At 39.1% G+C, this 20,448-nt stretch overlaps 1 protein-coding gene across 2 annotated transcripts in view; it reads right to left on the reverse strand.

The window, feature by feature from the left end:
* tnrc18 (trinucleotide repeat containing 18) overlaps positions 1 to 7,688 on the reverse strand; it is a 66,862-nt gene extending 59,174 nt beyond the window's left edge. For both annotated transcript variants that reach the window (XM_053493480.1, XM_053493479.1), the window contains exons 1-2: positions 7,515 to 7,688; positions 5,493 to 5,858 (exon numbers count right to left, since the gene is read on the reverse strand). In XM_053493480.1, coding sequence (XP_053349455.1) covers positions 5,493 to 5,709 — 217 coding nt within the window. In that variant the 5' untranslated portion in view covers positions 5,710 to 5,858; positions 7,515 to 7,688. The remainder of the gene's footprint in view (positions 1 to 5,492; positions 5,859 to 7,514) is intronic.
* Positions 7,689 to 20,448: the final 12,760 nt, after the last annotated feature.

Raw genomic sequence — 20,448 nt, forward strand, 5'->3', positions numbered from 1 at the left:
GTGGAGGTGAAATTTTTTTTAGACAACTGTGAAACGAGCTTGTTCGCTTACAGCAGCACATTGTAGTTTAACAACAGTTAATAGTTGATGCATAACAATAGGCATCCATCAGTTTCAACGACCCCAGATCTGGCCAAGTGAGTACTGTAATCTCCTTAAAAGCAGCCAGACGACAAAACCAGCGCTTGTGAGGATATCGTGTTCTCAGCAATCTCATAAATCACAAAAAGGACCCATGGCTCGGAAAACCATCACTTATATCTTGGTTTTACGTTTGCATTTTGCCTTAAACAGCACAACTTGATTTTTTTGTGCCACTTCTAAACATAACATTCATATACACTTTGAGAAGACATTACGCTCAGCATCAGAATGAACGAAATTGCCAAATTGTTATGCTGTTAATAAGCAGACTTTTGTTGGAAAGGTTAAATATTTATTAGATTTAAAGCTTTCTTCCCCCCGCTGTTAACTTGTGAAGGCAAGTCCCAGAGGACTTTACAGGCTGTGAGCAACATTACAGTTATTGTGCATAAACCATGCCATAAATGTACAAGAGGTCAGAGTTATTTATTTAATTAACGTACTGGTCTCTCGGTGTTAGTTACTGCATCCGGACGATCCTAAAGAAACGCATCAGAGTGATGTTAAGTGGACATACGTGAGCCGGAGTCAGATTAATAACGCAGGCCTTCCTTTAGATTTTGTTAGCAGACTAGTGACTTAGACAACACAGTGACTAGTCAATTTAAAAACAAAATATGTACTTTTGCCCTCTATCTGACACTACAGGAGTCACAGAGGCACCATCTGAAAACTGATCAATTCCAAATTCCCAAAGGCGCTCCACTTCAAACGCATATCCCGCCAAGATTTACATTCCCCGCTTCCCCCAATCCTAAACTTACACAAGCTTGCATGGAAGTCCTGCTGCAAGACCGCGGTGCGGTGCAGGAATATGTCCTTTTTCATGTGGTGCCCTATAAACGCACTGACAAAATATATTCAAGATGTCGAGAAATTTACTAAGCAATCATTCTCAAAGTCAGCCGAGGATCCTGAAAAAAACGTGCAGCCGCGTTCGGCCTCGACAGTCAAAGGCAATCATTATCTAAAAACGAGGGGAAAAAACATTACCCGACTAACATGGATAAAGTGATTTTGGCAAATGATTCTCCAAGTAAATTAAGATGGTCTGGCAGAATTTCAGCTTGTAAGCCATTACACAAAGGGTGCATTTATTTTTTGCTCCTGGTGTAGTTAAATTAGAAAAGCTTCAGCTGAGAGCCCGGTTTTACTAAGCTCATTTAAATGGTAAAGAATTTTAAACAAATAAATACTTCTCTGGAATATTGCTTAAAACACCTTTCATATGGTGCAAATGAGGCAACGTGACGTATTTATTAATTGTTGTGTGTGTGTGTGTGTGAGAATGTGTATGGGAGGATAATTTGTTTTTATTAACTATTAATTTGAATAGAGTTTCACCTTGAATTTTTATCAGTAGTCTTAAAATAAATCATCGGAATGATGCGAACCCAAGGCCAGAATGTGGCCAAGCTGAATGATCGTCCCACAACAACTCAAGACACTTTATTAGCTGAATGAATATTATTTATGGCTGGGATCATGACAGAGTGACCCTGATACCCAACAAAGCCCTGCAGTTCCTGTTACATCAGAAGAGCACCGTTTCAACCCTCCAGTCTTTCAGGCTGTTCAAAGTTAAATCAAGGTCCATCCGTCCAAACATTACTTGGGCGGAGCATTATTCGAAATTGCCAGTTCTTTCAAAATAAAACTTTTTTCCCCTGTGCATTCCCAAAACCTGGACCTCCACAGAGCTGGAATTTTCCTACTGTATTTTATGAAAGTTATTTACATGTGCATATTTGCCTGACACTTTTATCCAAAACAACTCAACACGAGAGCGGTTAGGTGTTTCAGACCTTGTTCAAAAAAAGGTGTTTGTCTTATACTCTACCACATACAATGACAATAAAAAGGTATCATAATCTTAACGTTTGATCATTTAAACCATGATTAAAACATCAAGCATGCATATTTTTCACAACCACTTCCCGAATCACATGACCAGGGCTCATTATCATTATTGAGGAAGAAACAGAGAGACAGAAGCAAAACTGTATCAGATTGTGCAGATTGAGTGGAGTTCAAACAGGACAGAGGTTTGAAAGATGGCAGTCACATGATTTTTAAGCACTTCGCATATATTTGTGTAAATGAATCTTCGCAATTCTTCAGATTTGTTCGACACCGCACATCAGGCACATTTCGAAACAACCTTTTTTATCTTTATTATTTCTGCATCAGATTTACTTGGTCCCAAAAATCATTTGTGTACATGTATCATGCAAACGCTTCAGATGGACAAGGAAAAAAAGGTCATTAAAATAAGCTGAATTCACTCCTAAGACCCGAACAGTGACAGTTTTGTGGTGATCTGATATCAAGTCAAGACCTTACAATCTCTAGACTCAAAGCCTAAACAAACCACTGAGCCACAACTGCTATAAAAAAAAACAGTTACAGATATTATCACAGAATCATGGTACGTGCAGACAGAGCATCTCGCTTGTGTCGAGGAAACATGTGCTCCTGCGCGTTGGCTGGTAGGTAAACCATGTCCTGGTTGGCATGAGCGTTCGGCTTATCCTGATCCAACTTCTGAACTAGACTGTAGAGCAATTAAAGGCATTTGTTTGGTGCTCTGGATTCCTGTTCTGAACATTTTTTAATAGCATGCTCTGTTCACAGCTACAAACAGTTCGAAGCTTAAAAAGGTGCAGAAATCTGTGAACAGATAACAGATTCGAGTTCTGCATCTGAAAAACAGGAAAATAAAAACCACACACACTGCGTGAACCTGTGCAGGAAATCTTCAACACTAATACAATTTCAAGAATGTCCGAGTCCATGTAAAAGATGATCCAGGGTGTTTTGCACACTTCTTCGTCTCAAGGATGAATTACTAATTAATACTTGCAGATGGCTATTTGAAAATGTGTCACAAACTTAAATATAAAACTGTTACCTATGCAGAGTTATCTACTAATCTAAGATTAACCTATATGTTTATCAAAAAGCTACAAAAAAATAAACATTATCTATCAAATTAGTGCTTGCCAAGATGACACTGAACAGACACGTTTAATATAACCAAGAGGGCTGGTCCTGAGGAAGGACTAACAGAATGACAGAACAAATCTGTTTTTCATTTTGATGAGAGAAATTTGGCAGCCGAACAGATCAAATATTCATTTAATTCTCAGAAAAATGAGTCACTGTACAAACATACGATGCATTTTCAGCTTGCTGGCTCTGTGCACGGAGGCCATTTTATTTCGATTAACTTCACTCATGGCAAAAATGAGGCATGAAGGACAAACAGCCCTTCAATTAGAGGGACGTGTTATGACCAGGACAAATGACTCCTTCCTTACATTAGCAGTAGCACAGCGGTTAAAGAGAAGAGGGAGGGGAGAAAAAAAGTTTGAAGAAAAGAAACTCGTTCTTTTGCCTAGAAGGTGGTTTAGGGGAAATTGCAACTAAAAATGAACTCTTTAAACAGCTAAAACAGAAAGTCGGTTTCAAGTACTGGGATAACATGTCAGAGCAGATACACAGAGCAACATTTTTAACCAAACACACACACACACACCCACTGAGTCAAATCACAGCAGCTGCATGACTACACATAAATCACCACCATGCAAACACGGGATTATCCACTACCTTTTAAAAATGACAAAAAAAAATCCAAAAGCCGTTTATAAATCAAAGATAAACACATTTGCGTCAGGCTAAATTCACTAACTGTCTAGTTTCTTATCGCCACCTTATCACTGAACGCGATCAATAGTATTAATCATATATAATGAGGAAGTCAAAGATAATGCAGTGCCAAGCGCAATTTTAGTTAATTTATGACCAATGACCCTAAACGTTGGCCAGGTTTAAACGGCGTCACCTTATGATCAAGTTATGAAAGGGTACAAAAGCTCTCCTCACTGACGGCACGTGCGGAACAAGGAATTACAGACACAAACGTTCAAATGACACTAAAGTAGCTTAGGCTTAGATTTATTTTTCTATTTCTGAGTTGTATTTCTGGAGACTTTCATTAGAGTGGCACTTGCATTCGAGTGGCATTTAGACATCTTAAATATACAGCTTTACTAAAGGGAAGTGAAGTCTAAAAGAACTTTCCCTGCAGCTCTTTGCAAACCCACAGATGAAGGTTACCCTATTTTTACACCAGGAGTCCAGATGCACATGACAGGGAGTTTTTTTTTTTTTTTTTTCTTTTTTATCCTGACCCACTTCACAAAAAGATCGACTGGAACTCAGGGCACGCACACACACACACACACAACGGTCTGACGGACTACTACGCTTGTAGATCCTCTTTTTCTTTACCTAAACTGTTTGGAGATTACTTGTACATCTGTACTTAAATCCTGGACATTGTACATTTTCAATGCCTGGTTATAATCTCATCACATTGCAATATATTGGGATTCATAACGCCACAGTGAAAGGTGGGTGGGGGTGCAAATGTACCATGAAGCTGCGTCAAAATGACAAAATATGATGGGTTATGAGTGTGAAAAGTCGGTGCGCTGGACAAATATTACGCAGCATGACATAAGCAAGAACACCAATGACCTTTACATAGAGAAATTGCTCTCAGTTATTAAAGGAGAGATACTGAGCTGTAACTATGCTAACATTTGTTTAGCTGAAATATTGGGTATGAGATCACGGACAAGACCAACAGCGATATTCGCTCTAAACAACAACCCCCCTACAAAACAAATGCAATAACAGGCCTCAATTCAGTGCGCAATAAAGTGAAGAGTGAGTGGCAAAGCAGTTCTTAGAACCCACTGATCAGAAGCAGAAAGAGACAAATGGCAGCAATTTCACTTCCAGACCATTTTCTCGACAAGTTTAAAGGAAAAAGCAGGGCTTTCCAGAATCCCAGCACAAGAACCAAAACGTACTTGTAGCCGCCGGTAATCAGGCGATAAGATGAGCACGCATTTCCCGGTGCGCTGCGCGCTTTCCCCGATGTCCATCGCGCACACTCCGGCTAAACATTACACAACTCTGCAGCACGTTACCACTACATATTCAACACCAATCCACAATCAACACCATGGTGGGTTTTTTTTTTTTTTAGATAGATAGATTTTCCCCCCAGAAATGATCGTTCATATTCCCAACGCAAAGCCATCTCTCTACGTTAAGCACTCGATCATTTTCTTGTTTCAGCACGGAACGCTCAAACGCACCATCTCCTACTTTTCTCCATGCAAAATCATCATGCACCGAACCGCAATCGAGCCTTTCCTCCGAAACCATGCGCATGACTTCCCGAAGAACTTTCCACAGCAATCCATACCAAACAAGATTACAGCATTACTATTGCCTATTTAAAATGTTAAAAGCGCTTTTAGGCTACTTACCGTGGTGGGATTGCATGTTAATGGTCGGAGAGAGAAATTTTCCCGAGTGCAGAGCAGCCGCCGGGTGGCCCGCGCCCAAGTGGCCGGGAGACGGTGGCATCCTCCCGGGCGCGGCGGAAGCTCCGAGTCGGTGCGACTCCATAGCGGCGAGTCCCGAAAGCAGCGGCGGGGGAACGTGCACGGATCTGGGCGGCCCGAAATCTCGGCCATCCATCATCCACCCAAGGGCGATCAAAAAGGGGAAAAAAAAGAGGCAAGAAAAAAAAATATGCTCCGATCGGCAATTCCGAAAGAGCTTTATACGAATAATAATAATGTCCCTAGATTTCCAGGCAAATCCGCGTCCTTATCCGGCATTGTGCCGACCTACAAAAAAAACAAATAAAGGATCCTTGGATGAGCACAAACTAATCAAATGATTTGACTAAAAGATGTAGAAGGTAAAAATACTAAAATAGCAAAATATTTCGCAGGGGCATGATGACGCAGTTTGGATCAAAGTCGCTACCAGAGGTTACAAAGTATCCTCCTGAGTGCAACTTCGCTCGCGCAGGAAGAGAGATGGAGAATTTTAAACATTACTTATTTATCATGGAGAAGTCGTAGTAGTTGTCCCTTCACCATCGTGCACGTATCGCATATGATGATTTGTGTGTGTGTGTGTGTGTGTGTGTGTGTTTTCCCGGCCGCAGTAACGCTACACTGGGCAGGGAAAATCCAGCGTTTACACTTCGGCTTTTCAAGCAAGAGTGCCGAGCTCATGCAAAGCAGAGGCTTACAACACACTGGAGAAGCAGCAGAATAACTGTTTCGTGTTTAAATAATCACACACCAGGGAATAGGAATTAGGATATTTATGCATATTTATGTATAGCCTAATTTTAGGGACTAATTCCTGTGATTTCAGGACGATGCTCTAAAGACATGAATGGTGATTATGATGATATTTAACCTTTATGTGAGGGAGGGGACCTATTTGTGTTTTTGAATAGGATTTATTTTATAAATTGGCTTCTCGTCCAAACTAACACGTCTTGGGCAAGGTGGATGGAGAGAGAGAGAAGTGATCAGAATCTGGTCAAAAGCTGTTAGGTAAATCAGTACTCTGGTCAAAGGTGCTAAACCGCTCGTGAACAACTGCGGTCTAATTCTCATGTGCAAGCAACTCGATTACTTTAGATCCACTCTAACAGCATGTCTTAAGAGTTTTGAGTTGCCTCAAATGCTGAAAGACCTCAGTATACGTGCCACCAGTCCTGTTCATACCAATCACACCCTGGCTGATCTGGAGATTTCCAACTCGTTCCTCCCTGTTCGTGCATTTGTAATTACACTATTTCAAATGTACCTATTTTAACATTAATAAGCAATTCCGAATGTGCACAACACCAGATCAAAGGGTTAATTTAAACACGAGCGTGTGGGTGTGTGTTTACAAATACAACTACATGTTTTGTAAATTAAATATGTATTTTTTGTAAAATCGCCTGTGATTGGAGAGTTTTGGGAAGCCCTGGACTACTCTTAGCAGCGACGCAGAAAACTGAAACGCTTCAGCTAAACTACCGAATAAACAGCTAACAGGTAAACAATGTTACCAGACCAGCGACAGCTCGTTTAAAACTTCAAAAGAGTTTAAACTTTGTTTGCGACATAAAGATTAAAATACACCAAGGCTACATAATAACAAGAAGAAGCAAAACAGCCGCACTTTAGACCAGATCAGACGCAGAGGCTCATCCGACGGCCACGTTTCAAAGTTTTAGCCTACGCGTTTCCATTTTCAAGCGAGCAAACTTTTAGTCGCGGAAACATTAAAGCGTTTCCGCGGAAGGATTTACACTTTACACGCTTCTAAAATACAACTAACCGAGTTTTGTGTGTTTTTTAGAAGGGCTTGTATATTTTCCTCTTTTACCCGCCCGCTTTTCTCCACCAACACGACGACTCTTTACATTATTATTATTATTGCTCTTATTTGCTTCCTAAACACTGGGCTCTCTTTCGACGTGAACACCTTACTTGTAATGGCGACTCAGTTTAAAGAATCCGTTTTCTTCGCAAAATCCCGACGAAAGGTGAAATAGTTCCTACACTCCATTTACACACCATCCGCAGTTACACACACACGGAGGGTCGCTTATACAGGGGGAAGGCCCCTCTCCCTCTCTCTCTCTCTCTCTCTCACGCGCGCACACTCTCTCTCTCTTACACACACTCATACATGCGCACCACTGTAGCTCTGAACTATCCTGCAATGAAACAAGCATTGTTTAACACGCCCCGCCCCCATGATCCCAACCTCACACGCTCCACGGCGAGCCATGTGATTGGACCGTGCGTCTGTCAATCATCGCCGTGTAAACACTTTGGCTCTTCGCCAGCTCTATAAAACCAATTATGGAGCAAAGGAGGTTGAACTGTTTCAAGCCCCCTCTCTTTCCATTCTTGAATGATCAAAACAAGCAGAGGGCAGTTTCAAGGCCGCTCCTGATTAAAACAGACGGATACAGACTTGATTATTGCTCTATCTATCTCTTTACATATATCTATCAAAGTTACGGGGCAGTACAACGATTTCATTTATTTATTTATGCATGCATTTTTTTAAAGACGGAAATACACGGCCTACGAGTGGATTTTTGCATGCTGTAATCTATGTTCAGGAATAAAAATATATTTTTTGTTTGTTTGTTTATTTAAACAATTTTCAAGCAGTAAGGTGAGTCAATATCGTGCAGGACTGCTTAGATTATTATTATTATTATTATTATTATTATGCTTTTATGATTTTACACAAATACTATTAGCCTAATTGGTCACCTAAATCTTTAGCTCTGTCTGTATTTTATTTGACACAAAATTGTAGATTAAAAAATATTTAAGATATACAGTATATGATTTAAAAAAAAAAACAGAAACGAGGCATGTTTTTTAAACATATAAAATAAATAAGGAATCTGTTCTTGGATATAGTTTGTCTCCTAGAGAATTGCTACTTTAAAAAAAAAAGAAAGGAAAATTTGGAGTAAGAGTCTTTTCTATAAATAATCGGACTGCTCTGTGGATTATTGGATTATGATAAAATTGTTGATTTGACAAAAAGAAAGATTTTTTAAAATGAAAAAAAGAAGAAGAAGAAGGAAAGCGGTGCGGTTTCAAACTGCCCTCTGCCCCTGCGCGCCGGTGAGGCGGTTTCAAGTCTTCCTCCTCTCTGGTGAAGGAAAGGAGTGTGTGAAGTGAAGAGGAAAGAAAGCAACATTGCAACGTGTCGATTGTGATGTGTGTGATTTTTTTCTTCTTCTTCTTTCCAGGTTCGGGTGATCACCCAGTGAGTGTCTGAACACTCGTTTCTTTTTTAATTTTATTTCAAGCACTTTTTTAATGCTTAAGATAAGCTCCACTTTGGATCGGATTGTTGTTTTTCTTTCACTCGGAGTGTGTGTGTGTGTGTGTGTGAGAGAGAGAGAGAGAGAGAGAGAGAGTGTGAATGGGAGCTGCCTCGCAGTGGGAATGCCTCCATGATCCCAGCCTGAAGCTTCCTGGATAAGTTTTGTTGTTATTGTTGTTGTTATTATTAATACCCGAAGAAATGGCACTAAACAGCCTCTGCTTCTTTTTTTCTTCACGGCAGGGTTTAACCAAGAAGACGTTTAACGACTCGTCTGTGTCCGTCGGTATATTTTTCCTCTCTTTTTTGAAACAGTAAACGAGGGACTTCTTTGTTCTTGGTGCTGAGACGCGCCGACATGTTTTGTTTGTTTTGTTGTTGTTGGTTTTTCTCTTTATTGGACGCGTTTGATTGTGACTGCTCGTGTTAAAGGTGGGTGCTGAAATGCGTTTCATGCGAATAAACACCATCAACACATTCCTGTTCTTTTGTTGTCTCTTTCTATTTCGCATCACGGCATGAGCCGCAGTCGGGCGCCTGGTTTATCCACAGACTGGCTTCTCGAATTTAATTCAACATGCGGAAACACTCCGACTCGAGGCAGAGACTATTTATTCTTTATTAATTCGTAACATATCACTTGGGTATAGTTCAGGTGGTGCATGCTTGCTTGCTGGCTCACATCCTATATGCATTTAAATCTTTGGGCCTACGAGCTGATTAAGAATGTAATGTAGATCTGAAGAGCCTGTGTGTGTACGTGTTGCTTTTGTATCCGAGGAGGAATATGAAAATGAAAAGCTCACTGAACTGTAAAGCTGTGTTTTACCATCAATCCTAAATGATTCCTTCATTTTAATAAACAACAAAGAATTCAGGAGATCATACAAAGGCCATCTTAAGTTCATTAAAAAATTAAAACCTTCACCATGATTATTTGGTCACTGCATATTTCACATTCATGTTTGTTTTCCCATTCCTTAAATACAAGTCATATATATGCCTGTACTTCTAATTCACAGGTAAATAATCCTTAGACTTAAACCTGGTATAAAACAATTTACCTAGTGAATTGGTCGAGCTGAAGCACTTTCCCTGATTACAAAAATATGTTTTATTACTATACGGAAAGGGTGTAAATGTTTGACATGACATTACGCTCACCCTGTGTTGTCAAGTTAACAAGTACTGTATGGGTTTTTCTAAATCAAAACTAAACAACATTAAGTACTAAGTAGTGTGCTAAATTGTGTTCTCATTCAAATGCATATTCTGTAAAATGTTACATTAATTTAGCTTACAATTAAAGACTACTATTTAAAAAAACTATGAATGATACTACTACAGTATACAGAATGCTATGTCATGTTAGTTTTATAATATTCATCAGAAGGTGCATGACTAACTTTATAAAATATATGTCCAATAATGGCCTTCTAGTTGTTGCCGGCACTGTTAATTCCACAGTCATGAGACTGTTAAATGCAGATTATCTAAATATGCTCCATATTTATCAAGGTTCCTAAGAAGTACGAGTTAATGGAGTGATTCAGCAACTTCAGTTGTTTTTATTTGTACTGCAAGATATTCAGAGAGAAAGCAATATGTTGAAATGGTGCAAATGGTAATGGATGTTCTTAAAATATCTATAGGAAAGGATATGAGGAAAACAACAGCAACCATGTTTGCGTCAGGGTTGTGAAACAAGAAGAGGAAGTGTGACTGATCATAGTCTTTAAGAGGAAAAAAAAACTCAATCTGTATTCATCCAGATACGTATTGTTTTTGTTTTTTGGATTATTTAGTTAAAGCATTTCTGAGCTATTAATTCAGCATGATCTTGCTTTTAAAAGTCATGCTTTGTTTTAAATGCCAGATGCGTTAACATTTATTATAGAGCCTGCGGTAGAATGTAAGCCAACATTACTAATCATCCAGTTATGAAATGAAGCCTTTAAGAAAACACTATTATAAGAGGTTCTGTTTTTCCCAGGCTATGTATGTCCAATAATGAAATAAGGAACACTTTTATTTTTAAAAATGATGAAATGCAGGATAAGTGTAAAATCATGATTTCAGTTTTGAGTTTCCCTCATGGGTGCTGAGTATGATGGCGTTTTCTCCGTTCAGCCTGTACAGACATTTTAAGAGCATTCGTAATTATGTATTATCAGCTCGTAAACCATCTGGACAGTCTCAGAAGAAGTTGTGGTACGTCTCACTGGCCTTTTGCTAGGACTGAATAGTTGAATTAGGTGTCTTAGTCAGCTAGTTAGTTTTGTTCATTTATGTTGTTAATTCATGTTGTATGTATGTAGCACTTCAGTCCAGGAGGAACATTATTACATTTTACTGTGTACTAAACTGTATATGGTTGAAATGACAATAAAAGCCTACTTGACATGACTTGACTGAATTCATATTCTAGATTGAGTGAACGCAATAGTGTTAACGCTGTGATTTGCTGTTTTAGCAGTTAACTTTACATGGAGCATTTCTTCAGGAGAAAGTTTTATTGTTATTGTATGATCTGTACATGGCTCAGCCTACAGTCTCCTATGGCAGAAGTGTCACATTTAACCTCCCTATGTGGGTTTACAGCTTAACAATTACTTGACAGGCAGTTGTTGTATGGTCCATGACATACAGGATTGTCAGCATTATATAATACGGTATTGAAAAATTGCAGTCCAGGAAGTTTGCCTGGTTCCTGGGCCTGTAACTGTAGCTGCTCTGAAATGTAGTCTGTAAAAAACGTTGCTTTTAATTTCTGCAAATTAACCTTTTTTTAGGAGCATTTCTGCGTTTGGGAGGAGGTCACTGGAGAATGATTTTTAAAAAGACCATTCAAGGTATCTAGTTATACAGAGACCAAATTATTATTATTATTATTGTTATTAATATTATTATTATATTCCCCTAGGAGAAAATCTTTTCCAATCTGTAATCCTGACTGTCCTTGACATGACACTGGCACTGTATTTACCATCTCCAGACAGTTTACAGTGATGGATGTCAGGAAAATTTATTTTGTGCCCATTTAACGTTTTGTGCGTGCATGCAGAAAATGGCCATAAAGATCCTTTAAATCACCCATTCAATAACTGTGAAATATGACAAATGTTCGAACGCTTCTGAATAGTTCCTTTTGGCAGGATTGCACAATTTCAATACGAGGGGGTAGACGGCTTGGGAAAATGCAGGGTGGAGAGCTGTTTGTGCAGGCTTAAACAAGCTTTACAAATGTCTGGTAGAGAAAATATCCCATAATCATGGAGGGGAAATGAGTTACTGCATGACATTTGGGTTTCCTGCAACAGTGCACAGTCTGTCGCTACTCATGTTCTAAAAAGCCATGAACTCTTGTCACGAAAAAACACCACAGAAAGTTAACAGCTGCAAACGCCGTAAAACTGAGCAGTTACTTTTTCAAGCAATAGTAAAAAAAATAATAAATAAAAGAATGAATAAACTCCTCCGTCCTTTAAGATGTGTGTACAAACTAAACAATAAGGGTCATAATGTGACTGTAAAAGAGCTTTCATGTACTCATAATAAGTTTATTGTCAAAAAAGACATATTAAGCAACAGTGCTTTTCTCGCCAGAACCAGTTACGCTTGTCTTGTCAATGTGCCTGCCAGGCAAGTCTACCTTATTTTTGTGCCATATTTTACTCTTTTTTTTATTTTATTTTATTTTTTACCTGTGTGATAGCACAGTACATACTCAAACATGCATTTGAATTATCTGAAATTCCTAAAATATCATTGCATGAAAAAAAAATCCAAATACAGTTTATTGTTATTGTTACACCTGTGTAAGTGGCAGGGTGTTAGCATGTTTAGCGTTTCACACCCGACTAAATTAACCTGACCCAGTTCCTTGCTAGATCTTATAAAATAAATAAAAGTCATTTTTTTCCTACTAATTGATATTTTTTTTAGGAATGCAGTGCTATTTATATATACATTCTGCTATTTAAAGTTTAAAAAGAAATACCGTTTGAAATATATTAAGCATTTGATACCGTAAAGAGATGAATGGACTGGGAGTTTATGTGACATGTTGAAGCAGAACATATGCATCTGCCCATAACATCATTACTCTCTCGACCTCCACAGGCTTTTGTTATCAATCAGCAATAGATGGAAATGTTAACAAGAACACGTACACTGCCTGGCCCTTCCAAAAAAAACAACAAAAAAAACTTTATTTTAGAAAGGTCAAATTATTGCATTGCTATTACAAATGATAAGTATCAATATTAAAACCTGAAGGGATAGCGCTGAACACCACTTCTTAGTGAGACTCATCAGAAAAAAGCCTTCGATTTACTAGGGAGTATAAAGATTGGACTTGCGATGGAAAAAGGTCATGTGACCTGACGAGTCCAGACTGATCCTATTCCAGAGTGATGGGCGTGTCAGGGTAAGAAGGGAAGGACATGAAGCGATGCTCCCATCATGCATAGTGTCCACTGTACAAGCCTCTGGAGACAGTGTTATGATCTGGGGTTGATCAGTTACTCAGGTCTAGACTCAGCAACGTTATGGGGCGATAAAATGAAGTCAGCTGACCACCTGAACGTACTGAATCACCAGGTTATCACATCTATGGAGGGTTTTGGAGCCATTTTCCAGGAGTGTGAAAAAGTGGTTTTGGGCGTATGAGGAATCATGTTCACACATCATCTGGACACCACATTGTTCACTGTAATCAAAAAGTGTGCAACTTTTTTTCTTTCTTTTTTGGCCAGGCGGTATGTTGTACGTTCAGCTCTCTGTCAACAATAAGGTGAAACATTTGGCACGGACTAAAAGAAAGAGCCACCTTTAAATCATCATATCCAGAGGAAATGTTTTCTCTCCCTCAAGGCGCTTACATCAGTGACATTATAAAAACCAACACACATTTGAATAAGCAGGTATCCACAGGGTAGTGTTTCGCTTTTGTACAATTGTGCTTTATTTTTTATTTCACATTGGAATGAAATAAAAGGTGGATCCTTGCAAATGTGTATAGAGATGTAACAGAAACAATGTTGTATTATACAGTGATTTGAATATCGGCTGGCAGTGTTTGTCCCCCCCTGTTTAATTAGAGAGGTAAATTGCATTTTTTCCATTCACCTTCAGTATAACCTGGACGCCTTCGCCTGTACACCGCAAAGCATTTGTTAATTAGTCTTGCAAAATCTATAATAAACAACAAGAATGCCACTTACTCGTCAAGATATTTAGTAATTAATAGATTTTTTTATTTCTTTCTGCATACAAATGTTTATACAAAACTCCTTTACAGAAATCCCATGAGCCAAATACAATCTGCATTACTTATCTCTCTGTTGCGTGTTGAGAGACAACAAGAACGAGAAGAACAACAAAAAATTCCCGCCACACTGGAAGTGAAAATGCATGTTGAGATCTCTTTAGAAGCCAAGCCAAATCGTCCCCTTTACTCATGTAAACAGGGGACAAATCATCTTGTCTCTTGAACGGTGGCCACTTTTCTTTTTTTTACATGCTGCACTTAAGTGAAGTAGCAGCTGCAGAATACAGAATTTATTGAACTTTTCACCCCCCTCCATCTCTGAGGGAAGCTTCATGTAGATCCTGAGGGACCCCGAGTTGCCATCCTCGGCGACTTGAGTCTTATGGCCGCTGACAGCTCCGCACTTGACAGGCATCCCAGACTAGCTGCCACTGCACACCGAGCCCCTCCCATGAAAACGGGTCCTGCTGGGGTTTAATCTCAGCGTGGCGGCCCATTCTCCTGACAGGCTTTAATTCTCTCCGGGCCCCATTCATCATGCACTGTCTGTCATGCGCCTTTAATCAAACGTACTGTGGGATACTCACATCTCGGCCAAGCCGCCCAGGCCTACTTCACGCCATCACATATATTCATGATTCTTTTATTCATGAGTTTGTTTGCTTTTCATGTTATGTTGTTCTAGCCTGTGCTCTGTCTGTCCGTGACTGACAGGAACGTGGCATCCAGGCTACACCATGCGGCGCAGGTTTTGTTTTTGGTTTTTTTTTTATCTGAGAAGGGCATTACGGATTGAGATTATGATAAAATTATGCAGAAAGAATTGCGGATTTGCAAAGCACGTCTTTACTTTAAAGTATCTCATGATTGTTGTGTAATTTTCAAAAGAAATCAATGTGACACAAAGATACTGGGCACTGTGACTCTGCAAGTGATAAAATGGAGGACAACAGGAAGAACATTACAAAAAAAACAGCCAGTACAAATAAATAAAATGTAGGCTTTATCACGGTTGAGGAAAGTTTACAAATTTATGGGCACAATTTATTTTTTAAACATTTACACAAAACAAGCATTCTTATTCCAAAAGCTTTTCCTCGCAGTCAGAATTTCTATGAAATTCCCAAATTGAACTTTTATTAATTTGATTTCAACACAAAATGAAATTTAGTTCAATTCCGAGATCCAATGGAAGAGCTGCTTTTGGGGGAGGTGTTCATGCATGTGTGTGTGTGCGCGCGTGTGTGTGTTACACATTTTTAATTATCTCTGGCTGTATGAATGACCCAGGGCTCATTTCAGTCCTTCAGAGCCCTTCAGCTCCCCGGATGGTTAAAATAGCTTCGCTGGAGTAAATTCTTATGGGACGTATTCTTGTTTAAAAAAAAAACCAAACAAACAAAAATTCCTTTATCTTTATTTACCTTTATACTATTATTTCCTTGTCGGTTTCACTCCATGTCTGATATGTTGATCTCAGTGTTAGTGGAGTGTTCGCCATCAGGTGCAAAAGTGTCTTCAAAAGTGCTCGGCTTTTAGCTCTATGCTCTGTGTTAATGAAAGGAATCTCACCTTTTTGGCTTTACAGAACGTCCTGCTCTGTTTCTATCAGCAGATTCTTTTCTTTTTTTTTTTCCCAGTCTTTTGAAAAAGCCCTGCTCAGTCTCAGGTCACACACAGACGGCCATATGAGCAGGCCTGCTCTGTCGCACTGCCTGGCTGACCTCCAGAGACATTCTCTCATTCTGCTGTCCTCCACTGAGTCCTGCTCATCAAGTGTCAACCTGCAGAGCATTCTGTGACCACAGCAGAATTCAAATCCCTCTCGTTCCCCTAGAGCTTCCGCTCAGTGTTCCATATGCTCTCACCCTCACTCACACACTCTCTCTCTCTCTCTCTCTCTCTCTCTCTTTCTGACGGGTGTGAAGTAGCCACATCCTCCATCACGTCCTCACTAGGAAGGAAAAACAGCCTCCTTGACTGCACACTTGCCTGGACATGCTACTCACACCTCCTACTGTTTTAATCGTCTGTGACTTACAACGGCAACAACTTACCGACAAGATAATGCCACACATTTCGAGCGAATCCTGCAAAAACACGACAACATGTTTTTATTTGATCTCTTAATTGCAGATCCTTCACCCGGTCGTGTTCCAGCACACGGATTATAATACTTGTATTTTTCCTCCAGACGCCTGATTAGTCTGCAGAACCCTTTGAAAGTCTTTCTCTCTTTTATTTATGTATGCACTATATCTAGATCATACACTGATCTAATTTAAAGTCTTTTCAGCGCTGCATATATATACATAGCCCATGTTCAGGTCAGGGGAGGAAAAAGGAAAATCTGTAGTGAGTTAAAAATGAGGACAAATTATGCAGCCTAAAAACCTGACTGATTAGACGTCTAATATGGGTTATTACAGACAAGACTCAAGGAAGTAACCGAAGGACATTATAGTGCGAATCTTCACTATTTTTTTAAGGTCTTTAATGAAAAAAGGCAGGTCAAAGTTAAATGTACTGACTACATTTATAAAACCGGTTACTGATCGAGAAGTTGTTCTTCATGGGTCGGCAGAGGATTGTGAAACGGGTTCCACATGGGTTCCCAAGAAAGCAATCTATCCCCTGGAAAAGATAATTATCCACTCAATTTGACCCAGATGATCCACTTGAAAAAAAAAAAGAGAGAAAAAAAATGCAACCTATTCCTCTTCAGCACTGAAAGATCTTGAGCCTGTGTATGTAGCTGTGTCTGATTTACCAGAAATATCAAAGCAAATCTGAAATCCATCTTTTAATCACATGCAAACCTTTTACGCCAGTGATTTAGTGCTTCCAGGTAAAGACACTTGGTAAATACTTTCTGTTGTTCCTTGTGGTATGGGAAGTGTGTTTAAGGGCTGTGGGAAAAAAAGACGTATACAACTTTTGAGAATTGTGAGAATAATGGAACAATAAGAACCTTGCATGAGAGAGAGAGAGAGTGGGTGTCTTTGTGCTGCAACCAAACTGACGGAAGTGAAAGGAAAGAAAAGACCACTTTGACTGTCTCACTTATAAAAATGTCACTACTTGTTTCGTGCAGTGTACGGACTGGGACGCCTCATTACCAGAACATAATTAGGAGTCTGAAATCACCATCAAGGTAGAAGAAGGAAGAAATAAGACACTGTAGAGCAAACTGTAAACATCTGTGTGTCACCAGGTGTCTTGAGAATCAAGCAGTTTGATTTTCAAAAAGTATGTTAAGACTATTGATCTGAAAAGTAAAGGACAAATGGCAGTCATTTAGGGCTCTGTTGTTGCGCCCCATCAGTCTTGCTGATTTGTACAGATTCTGCTTGTGTCATCAGTCGCACGCGGCAGGGTGATTTAGTGTGACTTTTAGTGAGGGGAAAAAAAAACACATCTACAGAAGCCATTTCTGAGCATTTGATAGCGTACAGCACTCACAATCAGCTGAACAGAAGTATGAAAATGGTTGCAGGCCGTAAAATAAATGTAAAAATGCATGTTTTTGTACATGCAAAGTATCTAATGGTCCAAGTTCTGGCTTGCAAAGGTACCTGCAAAAGATTTTTAACTCGTATGTGCGTCATTGTAATAAGGTAAGAAACCACTGTGCAGGATGTGCAGACATCTCTGCAATTACAAACTGCATGCACTGGAAGCAAAAGGCTGAAAACCTACCCTATGCAATACTAAAATAGGCGACGTTAGACTCTGCTGCTGTTACCGGGAAATGTTCACAGGGTTCGCGTCGCCCCGTGATAAACATCTTCATGTTGTTTCAATATTCAACTCAGACATACATCAGGTTTAATGTGCAGAGAGAAATAAAAAAATAAAAAAAACTGCAACAACTCATTTGCATAAATGACATTAGGTGTCCTTATTTGCATATTGCATGATATGATCTAGGTAACATATTGTGCATTTTTAATCGCTTTAATCTAAAGACCAGTTCTCTGCCTAGGAAATTAATACTTCAGAAAGCTGTGTTGTATTATTTTAACAAGCATGCCCTGTATGAGGTAACTTTTATTTCTTGTTAGATTTGAATGGTGGACAATACAGTTACTGGAATAGAGATTAAACTGTAGATATAGCAACTATTTCAGAATAAAGAACAGTTATTTAAAGGAAATAAAACAAAAATACACATACAAATATTTAAAGAGTGTTATCTAGCACACCTCTGCTGATTATACAGTACGGCAGGAAGAGAGAAAGGGAAGAAGTACAGATATGAGTAGAAGGTGCACAAACATTATCTTATTAATAATCAAGAGTGAAAGTAGGCCTGTAGAAGAAGGAGGGAAGAGAGCAGCTGCCTACCAAAACCCACACTTTCAGCAAGAACACACTCGATCTGATAATGTAATGTCATCTTAAACAATGATTTATCTCCTTATTAACTGCTTCCAATTCCTTCTTAATTGCCTCTGGACTGGCCGTGTTGTGTTTTGATGTTTTACTGATGAACATGTTCTATGTTGCACGTGGTTAATTCGAACTACAAAGGTAACTAGCATCTAACACACGCCTGAATCCCGAGTCCCTCTCTAACCCCTGATCAAGGGCACTACTTGGTGTGTGGGACAAGGGATTTTACCCTTTAGGTAGTGCACTAGCTTTCAATTTCACCCTATTTAGAATGCAATACTGAAACAGTTAGTTAGTTAGTTAGTTAGCTAGCTGAGGCTATTCTAAAGAGGAATAATATGTACAGACATAAATAATTTTTTTTAAGATTTACAGCGCTGTCCTCCACCTCCATGGGCCTCCTCTATCGGCGCCCCCTACTGACCCGGGGGCCTCAAGCTGTTGCCTGCCTTAATCTGTACATCTTCATTTATTTGTTGTGACTTGTTTAAATTAAGGTAGTACTTTCTTTAGATCTATATTTTAGGAAAAATATGCGTTTAAAAAACAAAAAAAATAACTGCATGAGCAGAATTTAAAACACCTCTGTTTTAAAAAGGTGTTTAGACCGCGCCTGCATTAAAGCCAAAAGCAGATACAGATTCAAATATATCTTACACTAAACATACACTTACAACAAATATGGATCATGTCATTGTGTTGCCCCCTCTAAATTAGGTAATTGTTATTATTATTATTATTATTATTATTTTTATGTCAGCAGCTTTGAAGTTGAAAAAGCTGAAAGCGCTGGCCTATGAAAGCAGTTTAGTATTTTTCTTCCAGTGACCCCTAAATCGGTGCCATTGGTTTGACCCGATCTGAACGCGGTGTGATGTGAATTTCCTCTGCACCACACTGTGGAATCTCTTTAAACTGAACATTGATGAAAGAAACATGATCCCCCCCTTTGGAATCGTCAACATAAAAGCCAGTAGTAACACGGAGCCGACTTTTATGTGTTAACAGGGTGACTCAGAGCCGGCTAGTAAGAAGGGCTGCCTCTGAATTCTGGGAAATGTGATGTGATGTGTTAATGCTCTTCAACTGTTTGCCATTAACTTAGTGACACCTACCTCTTTAAGGTCACATCTCCTCTTCCATGTTAAATGATAGACTGGCACTCTGAATAAATTGGTCAGATGAAGAGCAGAATTGCTTTTGCACAGCACGAGCGTACAGCACTGCGCTACAACGCCCCACAATGCTAACGATTTATAATCCAGGGTTTTATTTGGTGATAAAAGCTCGTGTGATGGAAGGTGACAGCTCCTACCAAAGCAATAAATCACAGCAAATACAAGGCTTCAGCTTTCGCTCAGAATATAAAAAGTGTCATTTTGCATTATTGATCTCATGAAAGCTTTGACCAAGGAGATAGCTTCGTGGATTCTTTGTAAACCTAAATGCTTTGTGGTGGGGAGGGGAAAAAAAAAAACTCTAACATGTCAGCTACATGAAGGCTTACTATCTGAAAGAGGCTTTATGATAAATTGCTTTAGATAGACTTCGTTTTTTTTTTTTCTTTTTTATGGTAAACATGATGCTCTCTACATACAATGAAAAATGAAATTTTGAAATAATCAGTAATAAAATATAAGCAGCACATCATACAGGCCTACCATAAAAAAGATGTTACAGAAGATGCCTACAAGACCATGTTATATCACAAAGTTTATTGTGTACATTTCTTTAAACATTTGCATGAAATTATTAGCATTAGCATGTCTTTTTCCTACCTTGCCCCACGGTGTACCCCTGGATATTTGTATTGTTTTTCCTGCTCTAACATAACCAGTTGAACTCAGGAAAAGCTGTTAATTAGTTAAACGAGGAGAAGGAACAACACCAACATGTGC

This window comes from Clarias gariepinus, chromosome 3 (genome assembly GCF_024256425.1).
Source record: "Clarias gariepinus isolate MV-2021 ecotype Netherlands chromosome 3, CGAR_prim_01v2, whole genome shotgun sequence".
In the NCBI taxonomy this organism is placed as follows: domain Eukaryota; kingdom Metazoa; phylum Chordata; class Actinopteri; order Siluriformes; family Clariidae; genus Clarias; species Clarias gariepinus.